The 19,941-nt window shown below is 38.8% G+C and overlaps 1 protein-coding gene across 3 annotated transcripts in view; it reads left to right on the forward strand.

The window, feature by feature from the left end:
* ELAVL4 (ELAV like RNA binding protein 4) overlaps positions 1–19,941 on the forward strand; it is a 137,302-nt gene that overhangs the window by 42,807 nt on the left and 74,554 nt on the right. The window contains exon 1 of one of the 3 annotated variants that reach the window (XM_037499560.1): positions 5,967–6,314. The exons of 1 other annotated variant lie outside the window; for it this stretch is intronic. In XM_037499560.1, the coding sequence (XP_037355457.1) occupies positions 6,291–6,314 (24 nt within the window). In that variant the 5' untranslated portion in view covers positions 5,967–6,290. Of the gene's footprint in view, positions 1–5,966; positions 6,315–19,941 lie in introns of those variants that run through there. One more of the 3 variants, XM_037499562.2, reaches the window with a different exon arrangement.

The following is a 19,941-nucleotide window of genomic DNA, read 5'->3' on the forward strand; positions in this document are numbered from 1 at the left end:
TCTGTGTATGTGGATATGTGAGTGTCTGTTCATTTTACCTTCCCACCCCATTTTGCTAATTCAATTGAGCGGGCAAGGAGAGGTAATGCAGATACCCACAACAGGAGGAAAAGGTCTGCAGCTGTGCTTGGAGGGAGTGGTGTGAAGAGGCTCAGTCTGACTTGGAGTTTTGTGCTGTTGCACGTGAATGCCCTGGATCTGCCCTAATCGACTGAAAATGAGCCGGCTACGGTCATATGGAACAGGTCTGTTTAGCCACATCGCTGGGTAGCATGGCAGATGGTAGACCATCAATGGGAGGTATTGATTGGCTGGATTTGCCTTAGGGTAACAAGAGTATGGGTCCTTAAAAACCCGCTTCATCTTATTTTCCTTTGTGCAGCTACATACAGTTGTGGTTTTCTCTTCTCACTCCCCACCAGCCCCCAATATCTTTTTTTTTCCTTTTCAAATCAAAAGCCTTCCTTGGTAATCAAAATAGAGAGGTTACCTTGAGATAAACACTCTTTAAATTATCACCAAGGCAAGAAAACTCGAGAATATTTTATTTACTAGGCTGATTACATTTTAATGTTTGAAGAAAGTGACATTTTTTAATTAGTGTTTAAGACATATGGTGAGTGTACAAATTAGCTTATTTTATACAACCAGAATTTGATGAGAGCAACTCCTCCTTCTCACTCCCCAGTTAAAAATTGTCACTTGAAACTTAATATATTCGAGGAGGTTAAATGGTATTAAGTGATGCAGCCTTGACTTAAAGATGAAGGAGATAGTCACTGTTGTGTGTAGCTAAATGTTGCCTGGATGGTCTGGAAAATACCAGTATTGAAGTCTGTGTTTGCAAGAGGATGTGGAAGTTCCAGGGCTTTAATTTTTTGCGGCCAAGAAAACAAAATCCCAGGTATCTGTGTATGTTGGTTTCTCTTTTAGATACGAGAGAATGTAGAATGGTGCATGCAATCTTTGTAAATAATAAAACTCTCCTAAAATGTAACTGTAGAAGTGATGAGATTTATTTTTGTCCAGGTGGTTCTTTATCCTCTAATGCCCCCCACCCCACCCCCATCACTTCGGACTTTCAACGTGGGACATTGTATTTACTCCTGGCAGAGGAGCAGATTAATTGGAATAGAATTGTACAAAGGAGATGCCAAGTTAGCTATACATCCAAAATAGCATACAACAGAAATGTTCCACTTCAAGGCAGATCTTAGGGGAAAAGAACAGCACTGGGGACAGATATGTGATCAGTTTACTCTTATATCTGTTTATAATTACTCATGTAATTGTGTTTTGTAAAGAGATGCCTAGAATTTTTTTTTTTTCGGTATCTTTCCTTTTAAAGCTTTTGGTTATTTTGTGTCATGAAAGACCATATCAAATAAACCTAATGTTTTTCTCAAAAAAAGTTGCACCCTGAAACTCTTACCCCCACCCCCATCTGGTACATGTTTTTTTTTTCTATATGCATACTTTGGGGTTGTTTTTATCACGTGTCAATTCTTTCCTCTTTTTACTAAAAGAAAATATTTCCATGGAGTTTTTGTGTTGCCGTCCGCCCCCCCACCACCCCCCACAACCCGGCCCCTCTGTGGATTGGATTTTTCTTGCTCATCCTTTACTGAATGAAACAAAGCTTGTTTGTGTTTCATTCTTCATAGTTCTTATTAGAATTGGTGATGGTGTTCTGTTTCCTTGCTGTAAGTCAGGAAGAGGAATTTTATTTATTTATTTTGACAAGATACAGAGAGATACAAGACAAGATTCCTGTTAGGATGCTGGCGTTTCTTGTGTCACATCCTACACCCAAAAGCTATTCCAAGGGAAAAAAAAAAAAAAAACACCACAATCTTTTAAGATGGTTCGTTTGAATCTGTGCACTCTACCCACCTGGTGGTTATATAGTGAACTGTTACTTTAAAGAGTAGTTTAAACACCAGCCATGTTTGGGGCAGGCAGCTCTTGCAAAGAGAGCAGTACATATAACAGGAGTCTACTGTGTGTGAGATAAGGGGAAAATTCAGCTCACTGACTAGAGGTTTTAATGTGCGAACTCTAGGGAAATAATATATTGACTGTTCCGTGGCGTGCAAGAAAATTGAAGAACCCTTTGCAGACGGAGTGCTTTGCAAAGGATTCTCTCTGTTTCTCTTAAAACAAAATCTGTGGCAAGATGTTTGAAATCAGCAGGACGCTTAATGCTGCTTTGTTAAATAATGAGGTAATATTTTGTCACTTTTTTCTGGGCAGCATCTGGTTCTCCCCCCCCCATTTCCCCCCCCCCATGTTTATGAAGGATTCTTTCTTTTTTTTTCTTTTTTTCTTATGGAAGTCAAGGAAATAACAATTAACGCTTCCATTTCTGTTCCTTCCTTTCGATGCTTTTGGAGAATTTGGTTGTCTTTTTTATTTGCAGTTTCAGCCGGCTGCTGTTTCCTGGCCCATTGTGCCACGTAAGGCTTCTCCACTGCGCGGAGTAGGTAGTTATTAACGCTGAATTGGCTTCTGGTACAGTCCATCTGGACTCTGTGTGGGAAAGCTGGCTGCCGGCGACTGATGCTGAGATATCTGCAACCTTTGGGATGTGTGCATGGTGGCGAGGGGCTGACTGATATGAGATTACTTCTTTTAAGGGAAATTGTTATTAATGAGTCAAGAAACTGCTCATTTATGGTAAGAGGAATACAGCGGTGCTGGCAACCCCACAGCTCCGGGATATCATTTTTAGGTTGCCTTAGCTGTTTGAGTGAGACAAGTTTCTTTCTGTGGTGGTGAATTGTGGCGGAAAAAAAAAAAAATCATGCATGACTGGGAGACTCGCCTGCCTGATCCTTGAGATAATATATTGAGAATCTGTTGCTTTACAAATGTCACACCACTGATGTAGCGGTCAGCCCTCACTCTGAAAGATGAATGGTACTATTGGAAATGCAATAATAAGGTTGACTTTTCCCAACAATAGGAATCTGCCTTTGTCTTTGGAGAAAAGGCCTCTGAGGACATTTGTGCATTTGTTTGAGGATTCTGTTGAAAGACTTTAGAGTGGAGGTTTTTGGAGAAGTGATCAATATACAAAGTGCATGGATTTTTGTTTCTTTAGCCTAGCAAAACCAGCTAATTATTTATACTGTAATATACAGTTAATATTTCAGAAAAGTGACCAGAATATCTTTTGATATACCCAATGTTAATTCATGGCTCACAAAGTGTAATGAGATTAGTATGAATGGAAGAAAAGGGTTTTAAGAAACTCTTTCTTGTATAACGTTCAGAGAAATACTTAGTAAATATTTTGTTTGAAGCGAGCTGTCTTTGTGTTTGTCAGCATTGTGTTTTCATGTACTTTTCACAATATTTTGATATTGGTGAGATCACACTGAGAGTGGCTGTTGTTGGTTTGGGGCACCTATACCTACCCTGTGTACATATGTTCAGCTCTTTAGAGTCCTCAACCTGTGAATTCATCTTTAATACAGTTCAACAGATACTATGGGACTATCCGGACTCTATGCACTTGCAGAAGAAATTATTTTAAAAGTTTACTTAATTAGGTATTGTTCTGCTTGGGAGTATTATAGTTTTAACATCTCTACTTTTCTATTTCATGTATTTTCATTTTGATTAGTCAAATTTATTTATAGTCAAGCCTAATAATTCATGTAGTATACCAAACACATATGGCTTGTGGTGTATCTGTATTTTTCAAAGTGTGTATTTATGTGCGTGTGTATTTGTGGGGGGGTGTGTGTGTGTGTTCATGAAATCGTAGCTTGGAAAGAATCCTTTTAATTCTTAAATATGTAAAAGCTGTCTTCTAATAATGTTTCATAGACCCATTTATTCTTGGATTTTGAAGCCCAGGATAGCATGATTTTCAGCCTATATTTCTACTCTTCCCAGTCCCATCTTGCTGTCGATTCTAGCCAAAGATTTAAGAATATGTTGAATTATGTCTTTGATAATATTTATTATCCCTGAGAATGTACTGAGGGAGAAATTGATAAAATTATTAATTGAATGAATGGTGATAAGTTAGTCTTTTGGATAGGAGTAAAGCACGCACTTCTCAGGAAAACCACTTAAAAAAGCCAAACCAGAACAAAAAAGACTGTACTACTGAAGGCTTGGTAGTGTGGAGTTTATGGAATGTATAACATAGGAAGACAAACTATATATACATCATTGTACACTTTTGCTAAGTGCCTCTTAGCAAGATTTTTAAGAGGCCAAAGAGAAAAGACATCCTTTGAAGGAGAGAAGCAAAAAAAATCATCACACGTTCACTTAAGCAAGATGAGCACTCCGTACTGGTTATGAAATGAGGCAGTTGTCCAAGGCACATTTTACCTTGCTCCATAGCAGTAGGGAAAGCCAAGAGAGTGTGTTTCAGTGGATTTTTAAAAATTCAGATCATGCCCCTATCCACGTTGAGAAATAAATTCATTTAAATAAATCATTCATCATTCTCTGTTTTGAAAAGCTCAGACAGGAGGCAGAAAGGTAGAAGCTGACAGCTGCCCCCCCTCTTCCCTCCAGCTTGTTTTATTTTTTTTTTTGTTTATTAGGAAATAGTTTTCTGAAGCAAACTTATATGAACCTAGTTCATGGAGCAAGCACAATTTCAAACTGCTTTCTTTTGATAGGCTGGCCATCTTAGCTGTAAAAGGAGCATTACTAACTAAAAACCAGCAATATTAGGAAATAATAAAGTTAGAATGTAGATATATTAGCACATTAAAGTGCTTTTGTTGTGTCTTTAAGCCTAGAGGCAGATCATTAAATATGCATTTCTCTAGAAAGCAACTGTCGAGAAAGATAAGGTGGTTGAAAATATTCTATATGAGGAGAAGCCTTCCCTCAGAGGGGTGGGGTGGGGCAGCCCTTGGAACTGGGGAAAGGGAGGACACTCCCCCTGGTAAGGTTTGCAAGCCGCCAGTGACCTGCAGTTGTTACAGTACTTTTGAACTGGGAGGAGAGAAAAGGTAAAAAATACAAGTATGGCTGTTGTTGCCTCAGCCTGGCCTTAATTACCAGACACAAGAAGCAGTTCAGAAATCTGGTCTCTGTTGTTGTAGAGGTCACCAAATCATTAACATCGTCAATCTGGCAGTAGCTAATTTAAATAGCACCTGATGTTGCAACGCCTCCCTTCGCTTCCCCAGCCAATCAGATCCTGGCTTTGGCTGACAGATGGTCCCATAAATGGATGTAAAAAGGGGAAGCTTCGAGCCAATTTCAGCAAGCCTCTGTTCAGTTGTTCTTATCTACATCCTAGAATCGGGGGTTTCAGCTCACTGCTCCTTGTCTTTCTTTTTTTTTTTTTTCTTTCTCTCCCCTATTCCCTCCCCCCAAATAATTGATTTACTTTACAATCATCCACACTGTGTTTTGTGGATCTTTTAATATATATATATATATATATATATATATATATATAACAACAGTAGTCATTTAGAATATATATTCTGAAACCTTTGCAAATTTTAAGAGAAGAGTCGAAGCCCGGCGAGACCCAATATTTGCCAATAAGAATGGTTATGGTAGGTATGACTAGATTTATAATCTGTTGTTTGTGTTGCTGGAGGGAAGAAAAGCATCTACACCTTGGCCAGTCTTATGCTTGCACAAGAGTTTAGTTCTCTACCGCTGTTCGGTTCCTACATTTACTATCTCTTTTGTGTAGAGAGTGTGGGTAGGTTCTTCAGTTGAAAATCAGTGGGGAAAGAGATTGTCATTTTTAACAGGTCATTGTCAATTTTCCCTTCAACATAAAGGCAGGAGGTGGGGGATGGGGAGAAGGTGGACTGAAATATTTGCTGGTTTGTTGAAAGAGGTTCTATAGTACATGAGACCATGATGGCAAAAGAAGGGTTTTCTTTCTCTAAGGGCGCGGGGGTTTGCGTGCCTGGGTTTTGTGGGGCTGGGGATAAATGTACCAGGGTTAGGATTCTCTCCATTTCCGTGCTGGAAATGTAAACCTCAAGAGGCAGCTCCTGGATACTGAGCGTTGAGATGGGCAGTGTGTTTCGGGGGACTGCGCAGTCAAAACGGCAAAGAGAGTGATTTATTTGGGCTTCAGTAAATGCTGCATCTTGTATTTCAAAGAGTTTCCTGTCATGACCTCATAAAAAAGAGGAGGCGGCTTGTATGTGTAGCGGTGCCTGGCGTGTTGAGTTGTTGCTTCCTTCTCTGGGCAGCAGCTCTGTAAGAAGGAATGTCAGCTTTTACATAACATTCCTTTCTGCTTTTGACACACTGTGTGAGGGTCCATCTTCTTCTGATCACAGATGGAGTGGAATGGCTTGAAGATGGTAAGTGAAAAGAGGAAGGCAGCTTGGAGATTCCAACTGTGTGTGTGTGTGTGTGTGCGTGCGTGCTGTGTTAAGGATGGTGGACTGTGCATTGTAAATCACTGTGCAGATCATTTGTGTGTGTGTGTGTGTGTGTTTATTAGTATTTCTCTTTTCTGAAAACCAGAATCCATCTCCAAGTGTAGTGGCACTGCATGCACACAAGGCACACACACTGCCTCTTCCACCGAACACACATTTTAGCTAAGCAAGCTTGGTGTCTTTTTTGACAACCACAATGTCACCGTTTGCTGTTGGCTGGCGTGTCCACCGCCTCTGTGAGCCTTCAACAGAATTACACGACTGTTAAAGTTAAAGGCACATTTCTTTTTCAGTATCCTGATAGGAGTGATGGGGAAGGCTGGGAATAAGGGGTGGAGGAGGTGAGGTTCAGTACCAGCGGATGCGATTGTGAAACAGGACTTTTGAATGTGGAAGGGGAAGTGGAAAACCTTTCTGCCAAAGTAGTAAATCTATTTTTAGCATCATCTTTTTTCTGGGGGAAAAAAAAAATCAGGGAAACTCCTTGAGTGCCGCTCCCGTCGCCTGATGTTGACCCTGGAGATATGGCACAAAATGGCACGATCAGATGCCACGAGTGCCCACTTTGACTTTGAATTTTCACTAGCAATAGCTTTCATGAGGTTTCAAAGCCTGGTATGGGGGGGAGACTGTAAATTCATATCCTTCTCACTTATTTTTCCTTGGAAAAGCCTGGGGAGGACTTTTCGCTCTGCATAGATGTTATAACAAAGCTGTGGTCTTTTTCCCATTCTTAGAGGATTGCCTTTGTCTGGCTGCTTGTTTTGATGGGTGTAAAACAAATAAGATTAGACCGAGCAGCCCAACTGAAAGCGATAGCTGGGAGGAAAACCCAATGAAAGGTTGCCGGGGAAACGAACAGAGGAAAAGCCGAGTAGGGAGCAGGTGGCTATCATGAGAACACACTGCAAACAGTGTAAAAAAAGGGGGGGGGGAGACAGGACCTCGATTATCTTTGCTGTTCTTTGTGGCCAGCCCAACTTTAATTATTCTTTATACATAGGTGTTAATTACATTTCTAACTCTGGTTTACAGTGATTTTTAGAAATCTATTTTTAAGCATCTGTTCTGTCTCCCCTGGTTTTTTTTTTTCCCCTGCTTTAAGAAACAGAGAGACAGAGAGGGGGAAGGGAGGGTAGGGAATCTTGCTTTCTCTCTCTCTCTCTCTCTTTTCCTCCTTTTCCCTGCTGTGAAATTGTACGTGCGAAAAATCGCAAGGAATCCTGTGAGGCCATTTGAAAAAAATGTAAATTATATTGAATGAAGTTGACGGAAGCATAATAGTGAACTCCCACAGCTGATAGGTTCTGCAAATGATTTCTTAGAAATTTCCAGCAAATATCCATAGGAGAAATATAGGTAGAATAGATTTACCCTAAGCAATGATTTTGTGCTAGGTGATACTGGTAATTTTTACTAAATCAGATGTTGATACTACAGTTCCGGGGAGTTCATTGTATCTCTCATTTTATATCCCAAGTGGAAATTACTTTTTAAAATATAAATGAAAAAACTGTGTTCTAGCCTTTTGCTTTACTTCCCTCCCCATTCCGCTCTCTAGCCACAGGCTCCATCAGGCTGCACCCTTGCAACCACTGCCTTCCATTTGGCATTTGGTCCTGCTTCAGCTTTTGGCATAAACTGAGTGAAAAGCTGATTCTTTTTTTCAGTGTCTCTGATTGTCTGGGACCCATGCGTGCGCTGAGTGACAGGCAGCTCTTGATTTTTCCTCTCTCTAAGTGTGTTTTACTAGAAGTCTCTTTTGCATGATGGTGGGTAACAGAAGGACTGAAAGGTATATAGTCCTTACATGAACAGGAGGCAGAATTCAAACAACTGAACTGATGATCTTTTACAGTTTCTTCCTGATAGATAAATTAGATACACAATCAGGTAGCTAGTTTTAAGCCCCCAAATGAGAGATTTTAAAATACTGAAATTCATAATAAGGTTAGGAAATACAATTGGCTTTATTGAAAGTACTCTTAATTTTTACTCTCTTCATGGCCAATCTCCTCACCCACCCTCTCACTCCAATTCTGTTTTTCCTTGAAGATTATCTTTCTGTTTAGTCTTTTTGGTGGGGTATTTTTAAAAATTTGTTTGACTCTTAAGGTAGAAAGAAATAAACTTATATTTTTGTTATTTGTTTTGCCCTCATCATAAACATATGTCACTATTAAAAATAGAATAGGTTTTTGGTGATCTTTTTTCTGAGAATTTTCCACCATTTTTAGTTAGTGGAAAATAATTTTCATAAGACTGTCACCCTGGCTTGGGCTATAAAAAAAGACACGTGGTTCTACTGCTGACCTTCTCGCTTCTTTGTCTTAAAAATATTAATATCTACTGTACCTGCACATGAAGATGAGCCTTCATGGAATCACAAGGTTGAATGCGCATTTATTAAGAAATGAAAATCTGATTGGAAATATTTCTTTAAAAAAAAAAGCAACCTGACTACATCACAGTTTTGATTATCAGAGTGTCCATAGATCGCATTGTAACATTATGGCTAAGTCATTTAGTATATCTTAAAAGGGTAAAATGAACATAGAAGGGGAAATAGATGAAAAAGTCACTTTTCGAATCACTGATTTACAAACAGTTTTAATATCTCATTTTAAAAAGACACCTTAAACACTTTAACCGTGAATATGTGAGCTCAGTCCCATTCACTCCTCACTGCCATTCATTCAAGTCATCTTCCTGGCCACACAGATGAACTGCTTCTGTTTGATAGTTTTCCAAAGCCTTAAAACTTTTTTCTTTCCCTAGAACCCTTTTCTTTTTTGTCCTTTGAATATTCAAGAATTTTGCTGAGAGGAAGGCCAAATTGATGTGACCTAATGACAATAGACTATTTTTTAAAGGAAAGAGAAAGAAAAAATGAGCTGGACTTCTGCATTTCATTTCTAAACTCAGTCTTCAAACAGGTTTTAGGTCATGCTAGACTTCCAATGTTTTAAACTCAGCATTTCTACTGGGGATCATCTATTTGAAATTTCTAGAAAAAAATGCATTACTAGTGCTTTGCATGCATGGTTCTATCTCTAAAAGAATTTGTGGGTGAGTCGAGGTGTTTTTCTCAAGTAAGAGTTAGCATGAACAATGAAAGGGTTTCCTTGGAGAAAGCAGGTTTGATTTCTTCTTTGGTTCTTTGGTTTGATTTCTTCCCTTTGCACTTAATTCCTTATTGCGGATGGATTCTCTTCCTATGTGTAGATTAAATACGATTACTTCCATGAGGAGATAGGCTGTTTCAATTAGCCTTTGGCATCTTATTGCCTTGTTTTAATTTAAAAAATAATGAAACGAATTATCTGTGTGTACCGTGAGTGAGGAAGGGCAGTCTTGATAGAGGTCACTGTGCTTGGACAGAAGAACTTAGGCCTTGACATATTTCTTCATCCGTTCCAATGATCTGTGGCTACCAGGCACTTAATTTATATGCTTGGACACTTAATATGTACATTTGTTGGTGAGCTGGCCTGCGGATGCTAGACACATGAGTATTCGCTGGCAAATGCTGCAATGCAGTATTTTTTCCCAATGTCATTGGGAATTTGGGGCGTATGAAGGGACATAAATATTCTCAAGCTTTCATCTTACTTTTTTCCAGTCGATGGACCATGTTGCACAGAATTGGCCAGTTCCCCTTTTGAAAGCAGATTTTTACTGTTTACTACCCAATCCCTCATTCATTTGATAAATATGTGGTAAGTATGTGTATGTTAGAAAGGGAGATTGTGTGTGTGCGTGCGCATGTGTTTAAGTATAAGTGTTTCTGGAATCCTGCACCTGTCTTAGGCTTTCTGTATTTGGTGCTACCAAATAAATATACATGTTTGCATCTAAAATAGAAAGAAAACCAAATTGGGCTGACTTCTCATAAGTGGATAAATCTTCACAAACTCCAAGATTTCTCTTACTAGAGAGCTATAAGACTTCAAACATTCTTCAAAAAAGATATACCTGGAACCTACAGTGTTACATTAGTAATCAAATTTGTGAGCTAGAAGCTGCCCTTTCAATCTAGGAGTTGGGTTCAAATTAAGAAGTGTGTGTATATGGAAGGAGAATGTTTTCTTTGGGAGGTTTTGAACCTAATCTTTAACCATTGGTTAAAAACAAGGAGCAGGTAGTGTGGTTATGTTAATACCTGATGCTTTTTTTGTGTGAGTGAGTGAGTGAGGGAGGGAGGAAGCGAGAGAGAATGTGTGTATATGTGTTTAGGAGCATCCTGTTATTTTTTTTTTAATTCTCAGAATATTTTAGGGGTAGAGGACTTTTATAGGTCAATGATTTTCTATGTGTAAAAAGAAAGGTGATCTGTAGGTGGGTGGGAGTTGTCACAAGCAGTAATTGTCATAAATTAACCATCTAGAAATGGAAAGACAAAATTGGCTTGAGGACAAGAGTGAAGAGGGGCACCAACATGTGGATCAGCACCTTGCTGGTATAAGAGATAATGAGTGATAAATTTGAACTGGTGCAGTGCGGGGTGCCCGATAATTTCTCAGAACCTTGACTTTGCAGATTCATTACTTCCTTGCTTGCTTGTTCACACCTTTAATTATATCCAGTTTGGGATGCTAGCTGGGGGCACCAAAGATGAGCCATTTTGTTTGTTGTTTACTTCATTAAGTATTCAGGCAGTGTCCTCACAATAGCGCTGGAGCATCAGTGTTAGAAATCAAGCACTTTGGAAATGGAATTGTTACAAAAGAATGAAAAATAAGAAAGCAATCAGCCAGCTAGTTGGCTTTGCATGTTGACTTCCACTCTGCTTAATGGTAAAATTTATGCTGTTCCTTATACTTTCATTAAGAAATAACTTATGCAGTGTCAGTGCTCCTAATAAGCTGGTAGTTTCTCTGTCTTGTTTCTCTCTCTCTTTCTGTGTCTGTTTCTGTCTGTCTCTATATATTAATCTCTCTCTCCATATATATATGTGTGTGTGTATATACACACACACACATATATATATTTTTTTCTCCCCGAGTATCTCCCAACCCCTGAGATTTTCCCTTTCCCTGGACTATTTTAGAACTAACCAGTTCTAAAAGAGCATTATTTAGATCCTCAGTGTATCTAACACCAGAAATAGTTCCCCTTCTCAATGTGGATTCCCCTCCACAGGATTCAGAAATATTGAATGTCATAAAACAATCCTTAAATTTTGGTTGAGAAAGCAGTGAGAATGTTGAAGAAATAGGGTCAGTGTAATTGTTGTGCTTGCATTTTTGTTTTTTATTGTTTGGGAAGAGCCTTATTTTTAACCACAAAAGTAAAATGCAAAACCAGCATATGTGATTTTTTTTAAAAAAGGGAGAAAAAAATTCCAAGTCATAGGTCTCTTGAAAATAACATCCTTTAAATTCTTAGTTTGAAAAATAATACCTAAGCTTGAGTTTACTTCCTTTATTATTCACTTTAAACCTATAAAAATGCATTTCATCAATATTTTTTTCTATAAGAAGTTTAGTTCTCTTTTGCAGGATATGAGGAAGCAGAGAAACAATTACAGCCAAGATGGCGAATTCTGAAAAACAAACTACGGCACGGAGGTTTCCTCTCTTTGCACTTTGTGGCATTGAATCCATTCCTGCTCATTCTATGAATCAGTTCCCCTCTGTTGTCTACTGTCTGATAACAACTAGCCTTTGAAGTTGTTTTGCCATTAGTATTGATAGTCGAAAGCTAGATCTCATTCGTTGTTGGATGAAGATGTTATATTTGTTGAGGACTTACTATGTGCATCTCTTTGGAACATGGAATTCAAGGTCACCATTTCTCTTCCTTCTGACACTGACCAAAAGGCCTCATTAGAGGCTAAGTCCCTGTGAGGATATAGTTGCGGTGCCATAATCTCGGGCAATAAGCTCAGGCAGCATATCGAGACTTTTGTCAAATTATGAGAAACGATCTGTTGGAACATTCAAGAACATAAATGCATTTCCCTTTGTATTCATAAGAGTCTAAGCATGACTCCAAAATAAAAGAAATAAAGATCTTCTGGACTTTTTCATCTGTAAGATTCTGTGTATCCAGATATTCACTCTCAGGAAAAAGTCAAGTTTGGACAGTTGGAAGGAAATTGCCTTTCCATCAGCTGCCCGTGAAGCCTGACAGGAGCCTGTGAATTTTACAGGAATAAGAAAGCCTTGCTTCTGACAGAGGTGACTCTTTGAATACCTTTTCCTGTGTTATCTGCCAGAAGACCCTGAGAAGATAGTAACCTGTTTGGCATGCCCCTGTGCAAACTGGAGTTTGCTAGCTGGGGGAGTAGAAGTCATAGTTACTTTATCATACACACCTTGATAAGGTGTTCTGTGTGTGTGTGCGTGTGTGTGTCTGGGTGTATGTGCCTCTGGGTGTGGTATGCATAGATGCATAGACAGCCATGACCCCATTATTGGAAGATGCCAATAATGGCTTCTTAAGTAGTCTGTGTTTTCCTGTGCTGCCGGTCTAAACCCTTTAGAGTTTTGCTTTCTAATTGGTACATGAAACATAACAGGCTGAGTTGAACTTTTTTTTTTCGATTTCCCCTTTGAAGACATAGCAGTAGTAAATACAGCTTTAATGATAAACTTTAGCTCTAAGTGCTATTTAAAAGTCTGTAGTGGAAAACCTGAGAACTTGCAATCTTTACTAATGAAACTTTCATTAGAAAAGTGCTCGCTTAAAATGGAGTGAACGACTAAGTCCTTGCAATTTGTGATTTTGACCAGATTTGACTCATCCTTTCTTATGTTACTTTTTGTAATGCAGCCAACCACACATCTAGAATTCTGGATATTGTGCATGTCTTCAATATTAATTATCTGTGTTGACGCACTGGGTACAGACAGTACAATTCCCACAAGTCCAGATTCTTACTGTAACACCAAAACAAAAGTGATATTTATGAATAATATTGGAAAAGCTGTCCTCATAGTAACCGTTCCCCAAAGGAAGTTTTACATAAATGTGCATTTATTATTCAGGATATTAAAAGGGAATCCTTAGCTTTTACTTTTTAATTTGGGCTAAAATATGTAAATTGGTTTTATTTTGGAGTTGCTCTGTTTTAGGTGGCTTTGGGGGAGGATAACTTTCTAGCTTGATTATATTTTAATCGCCTCTGTAGTGGAAAAGGTTCCAGTCCTGAAATCAACCTGGTGGTTGTGATTAGGACCCAGAGGGCCAGTGTGCATATGGGGCAAAGAAACATATTACACCAACTTGCACACATGTAGGAAAATTAGATATGATTCTACCAGATACCACTATTGCTGGAGTGTCTTTGTTGGCAGGGCCATCTAGAAGCCACGGAGCACTGAGTCTGCATCTGGACACGGAGCCTCCTCGGCAAGGGTTGCTCTTTGTCTTAAGAAACCAGGAAGTGCAAAGTACTTTATGTTAGGTGGATTGGGTTAGAATACTGTAATTGGGTGATCTTAAATGAGTCCTTCAGCTTTCTGAGCCTCAATTTCCTGATCTTTAAGATGGGGTTGATAATGCTGCTTCACAGGATTTCTGTGATGCTCAGATGAGAAGCGGTATTTGAAAGCACTAGTCATATATAGAAACTGAAAATAAACAGTAGGTTCCTGTCAATCTGTCAGTCTTGTCAGATGTCCTGGGGCGAAGGGGCAGGGAGAAGAGCCAGAACTCATGGGAGGGGGTGGGGGTACACAGTGGTTTTTACAGAGACAAGCCTTCAGGTCTTCTCTGGAAATGTGTGGCTTTCATAAGTTTTCTGCATTCTTCTAAGGTTTTGCCAGGTATCTCCGTGGTCTTTTTTGGATTTAGATTTAACTTGGGGTTTATTTGTTAAAAGGGAAAAAAGGTGAACAAAAAGTTAATTTTCATCAGTACTGTTTTTGTAATTTCATGGAAGGATTTGCTAGGAAAATCAGAAGTCAACAAGAAAGAAATAAGAACAGGTTAATTGATATGGTCTCATCTCTGATGCCTAAAGTATATATTGTACCCTGTGAAGTTATTTCGCTTTGGCCCAGAAACCAACTTTGGAGCTGTTTTCCACTTCTCCAATAAGCTTTTTTCTTCTAGCCCTCTTGTTTTCCCGGTTGGCTAAATTTTGAAGTTCTGTTTCTCGAGGAGTGGTAAAGAGTTTGAAGCAAAAAGTGGCTTAATGAGATTTTTCTAACTCGCCATCAGTTTTCCATCTCCTGCTTGGTGAGGCAGGATGATGGATGGCTTTGGCAGTGCAAACAGCTCAAGAAGTGATCCGATTGACTAAAGAGGTGTGGAAGATGTGAGCAGAATTCTGGCCTTCGATTTATTACCCTCCCATTTAAAAGGAAAAAAAGAGAAAGGAGGAAAATCACCACAAAGGCCTGGTGTAGATATTTAGTACATGCATTGGGAAGGGGTAGGGGGTGATGTTGGGACTGGTGTTAGGCCAAACCTACTTTTGTACCTTTTCCCCAAGGCTTAGAAGGGGGAAACCAATGGGCACATTGAATAAATTCACAAATTGTTTTAAATTGGAACTTGTTGCTATCACCCCTGAGAATGAAGAAATAATACAAGTGGTTCCCGAAGGGGTTCAGGACTTAAAAACAAAACCTTAGAATGTTGTTTTAACATCACAGATTTTGAATTCCACTTTGTATGGTCAAGGCAAGGACATGAAGAGAGTCGTTTTCTTTCCTATAAATTAATTCTTAAGGGAGTTATAAGTTGATCTGATGCCCCAAATGATACTTTGCAGGCCCAACACTATTATAAAAAAGACCCTTTACTGTGAAACAGAAAGACACAAACATCTTTCCACCTGTATCTTATCTCAAGGCTTCCCTGGGGTTCCTCTAAGGATTTTAAAGCAGGCTTGTGTGTGGTGGGAAAACTCCCTGGAAGAATTGAGTTGATTTTTAGAGTCAAACAGAAATCAGTCTGTGAAAGGGAGGAGCTTGAATTTGAAGAATGAGTAGTATAGAAGACATTACTGTGCAGTTTAGCCTGGAGAAATCTCACTCCTACCAATGAAAGACCTAAAAGAAATGTCCGGGTGGGTATATTGTCTGGGTGGGTATATTGAGCAGCTAAGGTGAATGTGTAGGGTAAAGGCAATACAATTTTCTTGGGATCTGGTTGCTGATAAGTGTTTGAATACAAACAACAATTTTTTTTAAAAATTGGTCCATATTTAAGCAAATATTTGAATCTTAATTCCATCTTGCTTTACATCTCTGATTCAAGGATACATACCTGCAAGAAAAAAAAAAACAAAAACTGAGGCTCAGAAGAGGTTTAGTAAAAACTCTTCAACAGGTCTCTAGTTCATGAATATTGGAGACGTGGGCTCTCAGTTGGTATAATCTTTATAGCACTCTTCCTGAACTATCAGGTTGTATCAACTTTCTAAAAATAGAAGAGCAAGTTTTCATTTTGTGAACCTCAGCTATTCCCAGCACCATTCTGTGACTACAGAGATAATTTCTCATATTCATTAAACATTGTATAGTTTTTGCCCTATGGTGTCAATTTGGTCTCTAAAGGGCAGAAACTGGTAACCTTTTTATAGAAGCTACAGCTCAACCATCTGGCTTAGGTTACTTGTTTAGCGATATCAGAAATCATAGTTCCAGACTGTTTGGGAAGACATCCAGCTTAGCCAAAGTTTACTTCTCTGGGGGAGAAAAAGCAATTCCTTTTCTAGATCAAAGGTCTTAGTGTGGAATCAGCAAATACAATTACATCCTGTGCATAAAAACCTCATTCTAGGTCCCTATTAAAATGTCATGGTATTTAAAACAGATTCTAATATAGTGAATAAGTACCATGACAGGTAAAATGTGAAAAGTATTTGGCAGAGGAAGTACAATGTACAGAAAAAGGAGACATTCATTCCTGTTGGGGAAGAAGACAAGACTTCATGGGGAAAGTGCCATTTGAGTGCAACCAGGCAAATTGGCTAAGCTGGAAAATTCGTGGAAGGGGAGGGAGTTCCTTATGGAGGGAAGAGTGTGAGTAACCACACGGATATGAGCAGTTAACAGTGCTTGCTTTCAGGCAAAATAGTTTGAAAATTAGGGGGTATTGATTTGGTTTTTACTTTATTTGAATTGATAGCTATGAAATGTCTTAGGTCAGAGGACTATAGTTTGGTAATTGTTTTGCAGGACCTGTCTTTATTGAGTCATGGTTTCTCAGAAGTTGGAGTCACTCTAAAGATGCTTCTAAATTAGGTGTTGGTTATTTGCTTAGAGTGAATCTGCATTAAAGCACTCTTTGGGTAAAAGTGTGATGCTATGATGGTGTTTCTCAATGGTGAAGTCACATTAAGGATTACTTTTAGGGTCACAGTGCCAGAAAGTGGTAGGAAGAAGAGTATCAACTTTATCTCAGAATGTAAGAAATGTGCCATTAGAATGGTATGAAGAATTTTCTCACCAAGAGGTACCAAATCTCATTTTGTGAGATAATGTATGGCCAGAGAGAAGATAGTGTTGGTTTGGGAATAAATGTATTTCCTTCATAATTAGTAAGTGCCGCCTTCAGATTTCCCAGTGCAAGTGGGAAGGCTTGCTTGTCTCCTCTGGAATATTATGAGCCTGGGAGAGCAGAGATCATGTCAGGTGCTCTTGTATGTCAATGTTGGGCACATAGCAGGTTCTCAATAAATATATACTCAGTTATCCTATTTGTGTTTTTTTAATGCACCTGAATGAATTATGAATCTTGAATCTGTCATTAACGTGTGGGAGTGTGTTAGTTCAGGTCACCTAACCTTTCTGAATTTCAGATTCTTGATATGTAAAATAGAATTAATACAGCTTCAAAGCTTGATGGGAAGATCAATTAAACTATATCCTTGATACACTTTAACAGACAAGATAACTATTAGTAAATTATTAGATACTAGTTCTGCCTATAATTATTTTATTGGGTCTTGTCCAGAATTTAAAAAAAAAATTAAAATGCTAGCATGGAATGAAATAGAAAACAAACTTAGAAAGGGTAAGTATTATTTCATGAAACTTTTGCTTCAGTTATATGTTCTGAGTTGAAATACGAAGTTGCTGTGTTCAATCTAGTTCTTACTTTTCTTTTCCTTTGTTGAATCATCCTCAGTAAAGTTAGAGAAACACTGTTTTAGCACAGAAAAGGAAAAAGGCCAGTCAACTTTTTTCATAGTTAAGTAATGCAGAATCTCCAGTATCTTCCAAATTATTAAAGGATGACTTCTCACTCTTTTAGATTTAATGTAGAATACTGCATCCCAAATCTTTGAAAATTAATGATTCTGTATGGTATATTTTGGGCTCTCTATTAATCAAAATATTTATTAATTAGCAAAACTCATTCTTTGGCTGTGCTACTTAGCTGAATTTGCAAAGTAATAATAGTAATGACAACACTAAGTAGTGGGGTGACCTAAAGTTGAGATTAGAAATAATGAGATCAGTTTTCATTTCTTGAGCTCTTCCTGTTAGCCAAGTTCTGTGCCTCACACACACCTTGGCTTTTCATGCTTAGAATAAGGTAAAGGTTAATTTTCCTATTTTATGAATGGGCTCACTGAAGTTTTGCAAGGTAAATTAAGGTGAAAGAACCAGTTCTTGGTTTGGGCTGGATTTGATTTAAACCTAGGTCTGTCTCCTTCTAGAGCAAAATTGTAAGATTTATCCAGGTTTCATGAAAATATATTAAAACACCTACTACGTGTTATCACTACAGTTCTCTACAAAGATAAGTGGACTCTGCCTTTAAGGGTTTTACTAAGCTGCCCTTGAAGTTTTACTGTGCGTGAAAATAAGTAAGACATGATTTACTCATGACAGGACAGGAGCAAAGACTTTCATGCTTGCATTTTACTTTGAACATACTGAGAAAAGTTTATGGCACGTAGTAGGTAAACAATAAAGATTTACTGAATTAAATTGAAGTTGGATTAATTCTACCTGGAGGTTGAGGAAGGAGTAGGAGAATCTTGGGAAACCTTTGTATTAAGGAGTGTCCTTACCTATAGTGGGCAGAACCATCTGTCCTAACATCATTCATTGCCTTTTAAAACTCCTAAAACTGGCACTAGGAAAAGCCAACCCAAGCTCAAGAATTCAAATTATAAACTTCAAGTTTCATCCAGACAGAGAGAACCTTTTCCATCTTAGTGAAAAGAAAATACTGTGGTGAAGACACTTGAGGAAGGATGAATGGAGGGCAGCCTTCTTTAAAATGACAAAAAAAAATAGTAATTATTGTTGTTATTTTTACTCTGCCACTTACTGACCTTATAACTTAAAAAAAAATTCACATTACCTCTCTGTGCCCCTGTTTCCACTTTTGGAAATGGTTGATACCTCTCAGGGTTGTTTATAGATCAATTTGATAAATACTAAGTTCTTACTAGTTGGTGGGCACTGAGGATTTAGTAATAAAAAGCAGATCTAGCTCTCTGCCCTCAAGGAGCTGTGTCTGGTGGAAGCTCTATGAGAATGGGATTCATTCTCCCAATCCCTACAATTGCCACGACTGAGAGAATGAAGCACCCTACAGTCTGCCTTGGGATATGTGTATTATTGTCATACATGTCTCATTTGCATCATAGACATTCAAGTTTATTGAGAATGAGGATGCTGTAATTCTCATCTTTTTATGTCCTCCCATCCCTGGGCTCCAGCCTTGCCCATTGGCACTGTGTTAACCTCATATAGTCCTGGTCAATGAATCCAGCCCATTTCAGCAAATATTTATCAAGTTGTTCAGGGTGCTGTGCTGGGGAAAAGAGTAACATTTGCTGAGTTGAGTTAAAAACGGCTTTAGAGTACAAAAGGAGAACAGTGTCATGAGGTGGTGATAAACTACGTTAATGCTAAAAATGCCTGTGATCTATTCTAGAAGAAAAATTGGACCCCAAAGAAAATTCAGCAGTGAGCCTAAAAAAATGATATATTTTTTCCCTCTCTCTCAGTGCTATTTTGTTTGTATTTCATGGGGAACCAGTGTATTTGCTACAGGCACACAGTTGAGATGAGATCTCAGAGATGGCTACTTAATTGATTTGTGGCTCAGGATCAAGCCCTTCACAAGGCTGCCTTCACAAGGCCCAGGAGACCCTCCATGGCCTGATTTCTCCTTCCCTTCTAAGCTCCCATCCCGCAGTTCTCTGCCTGCCATTCATCCTCCACTGTGGAGTTGCACCATGCTCTTCTGAACCTATGCTCAGATTCCTTGGTCTCAACTGTCCTTCTGCTTTTCTTCACCTGGCTTGGTGAGACAAATAGGAGAGCCAGGTCACCCAGGAAACCTTCGCTGACTCACCCTGGGTTAATGCCTCCTCTGTTAGCACTGCCAGTATCCTACCAGCATCGGACTTCCAAACTGCTTTCCCCATGATTCATTTTTCTATGTTCACCACCACCTCAACATTCAGGACTGGATTTATTTCTGTTTCTGATGCCTAGCAGGTACTTAGTAATTAATTGTTAAGTATGTAGTTGGATGTCACTTATCCATAAATTAGTTCCTAGCAGGTGCCCTGTTAACCTCTAGCCTCTGAGAGGAGTGTTGGACCCAAAGCCCCTTGTCA

This window comes from Talpa occidentalis, unplaced genomic scaffold (genome assembly GCF_014898055.3).
Source record: "Talpa occidentalis isolate TD23 unplaced genomic scaffold, MPIMG_talOcc4v2.1 talOcc4.9, whole genome shotgun sequence".
In the NCBI taxonomy this organism is placed as follows: Eukaryota; Metazoa; Chordata; class Mammalia; order Eulipotyphla; family Talpidae; genus Talpa; species Talpa occidentalis.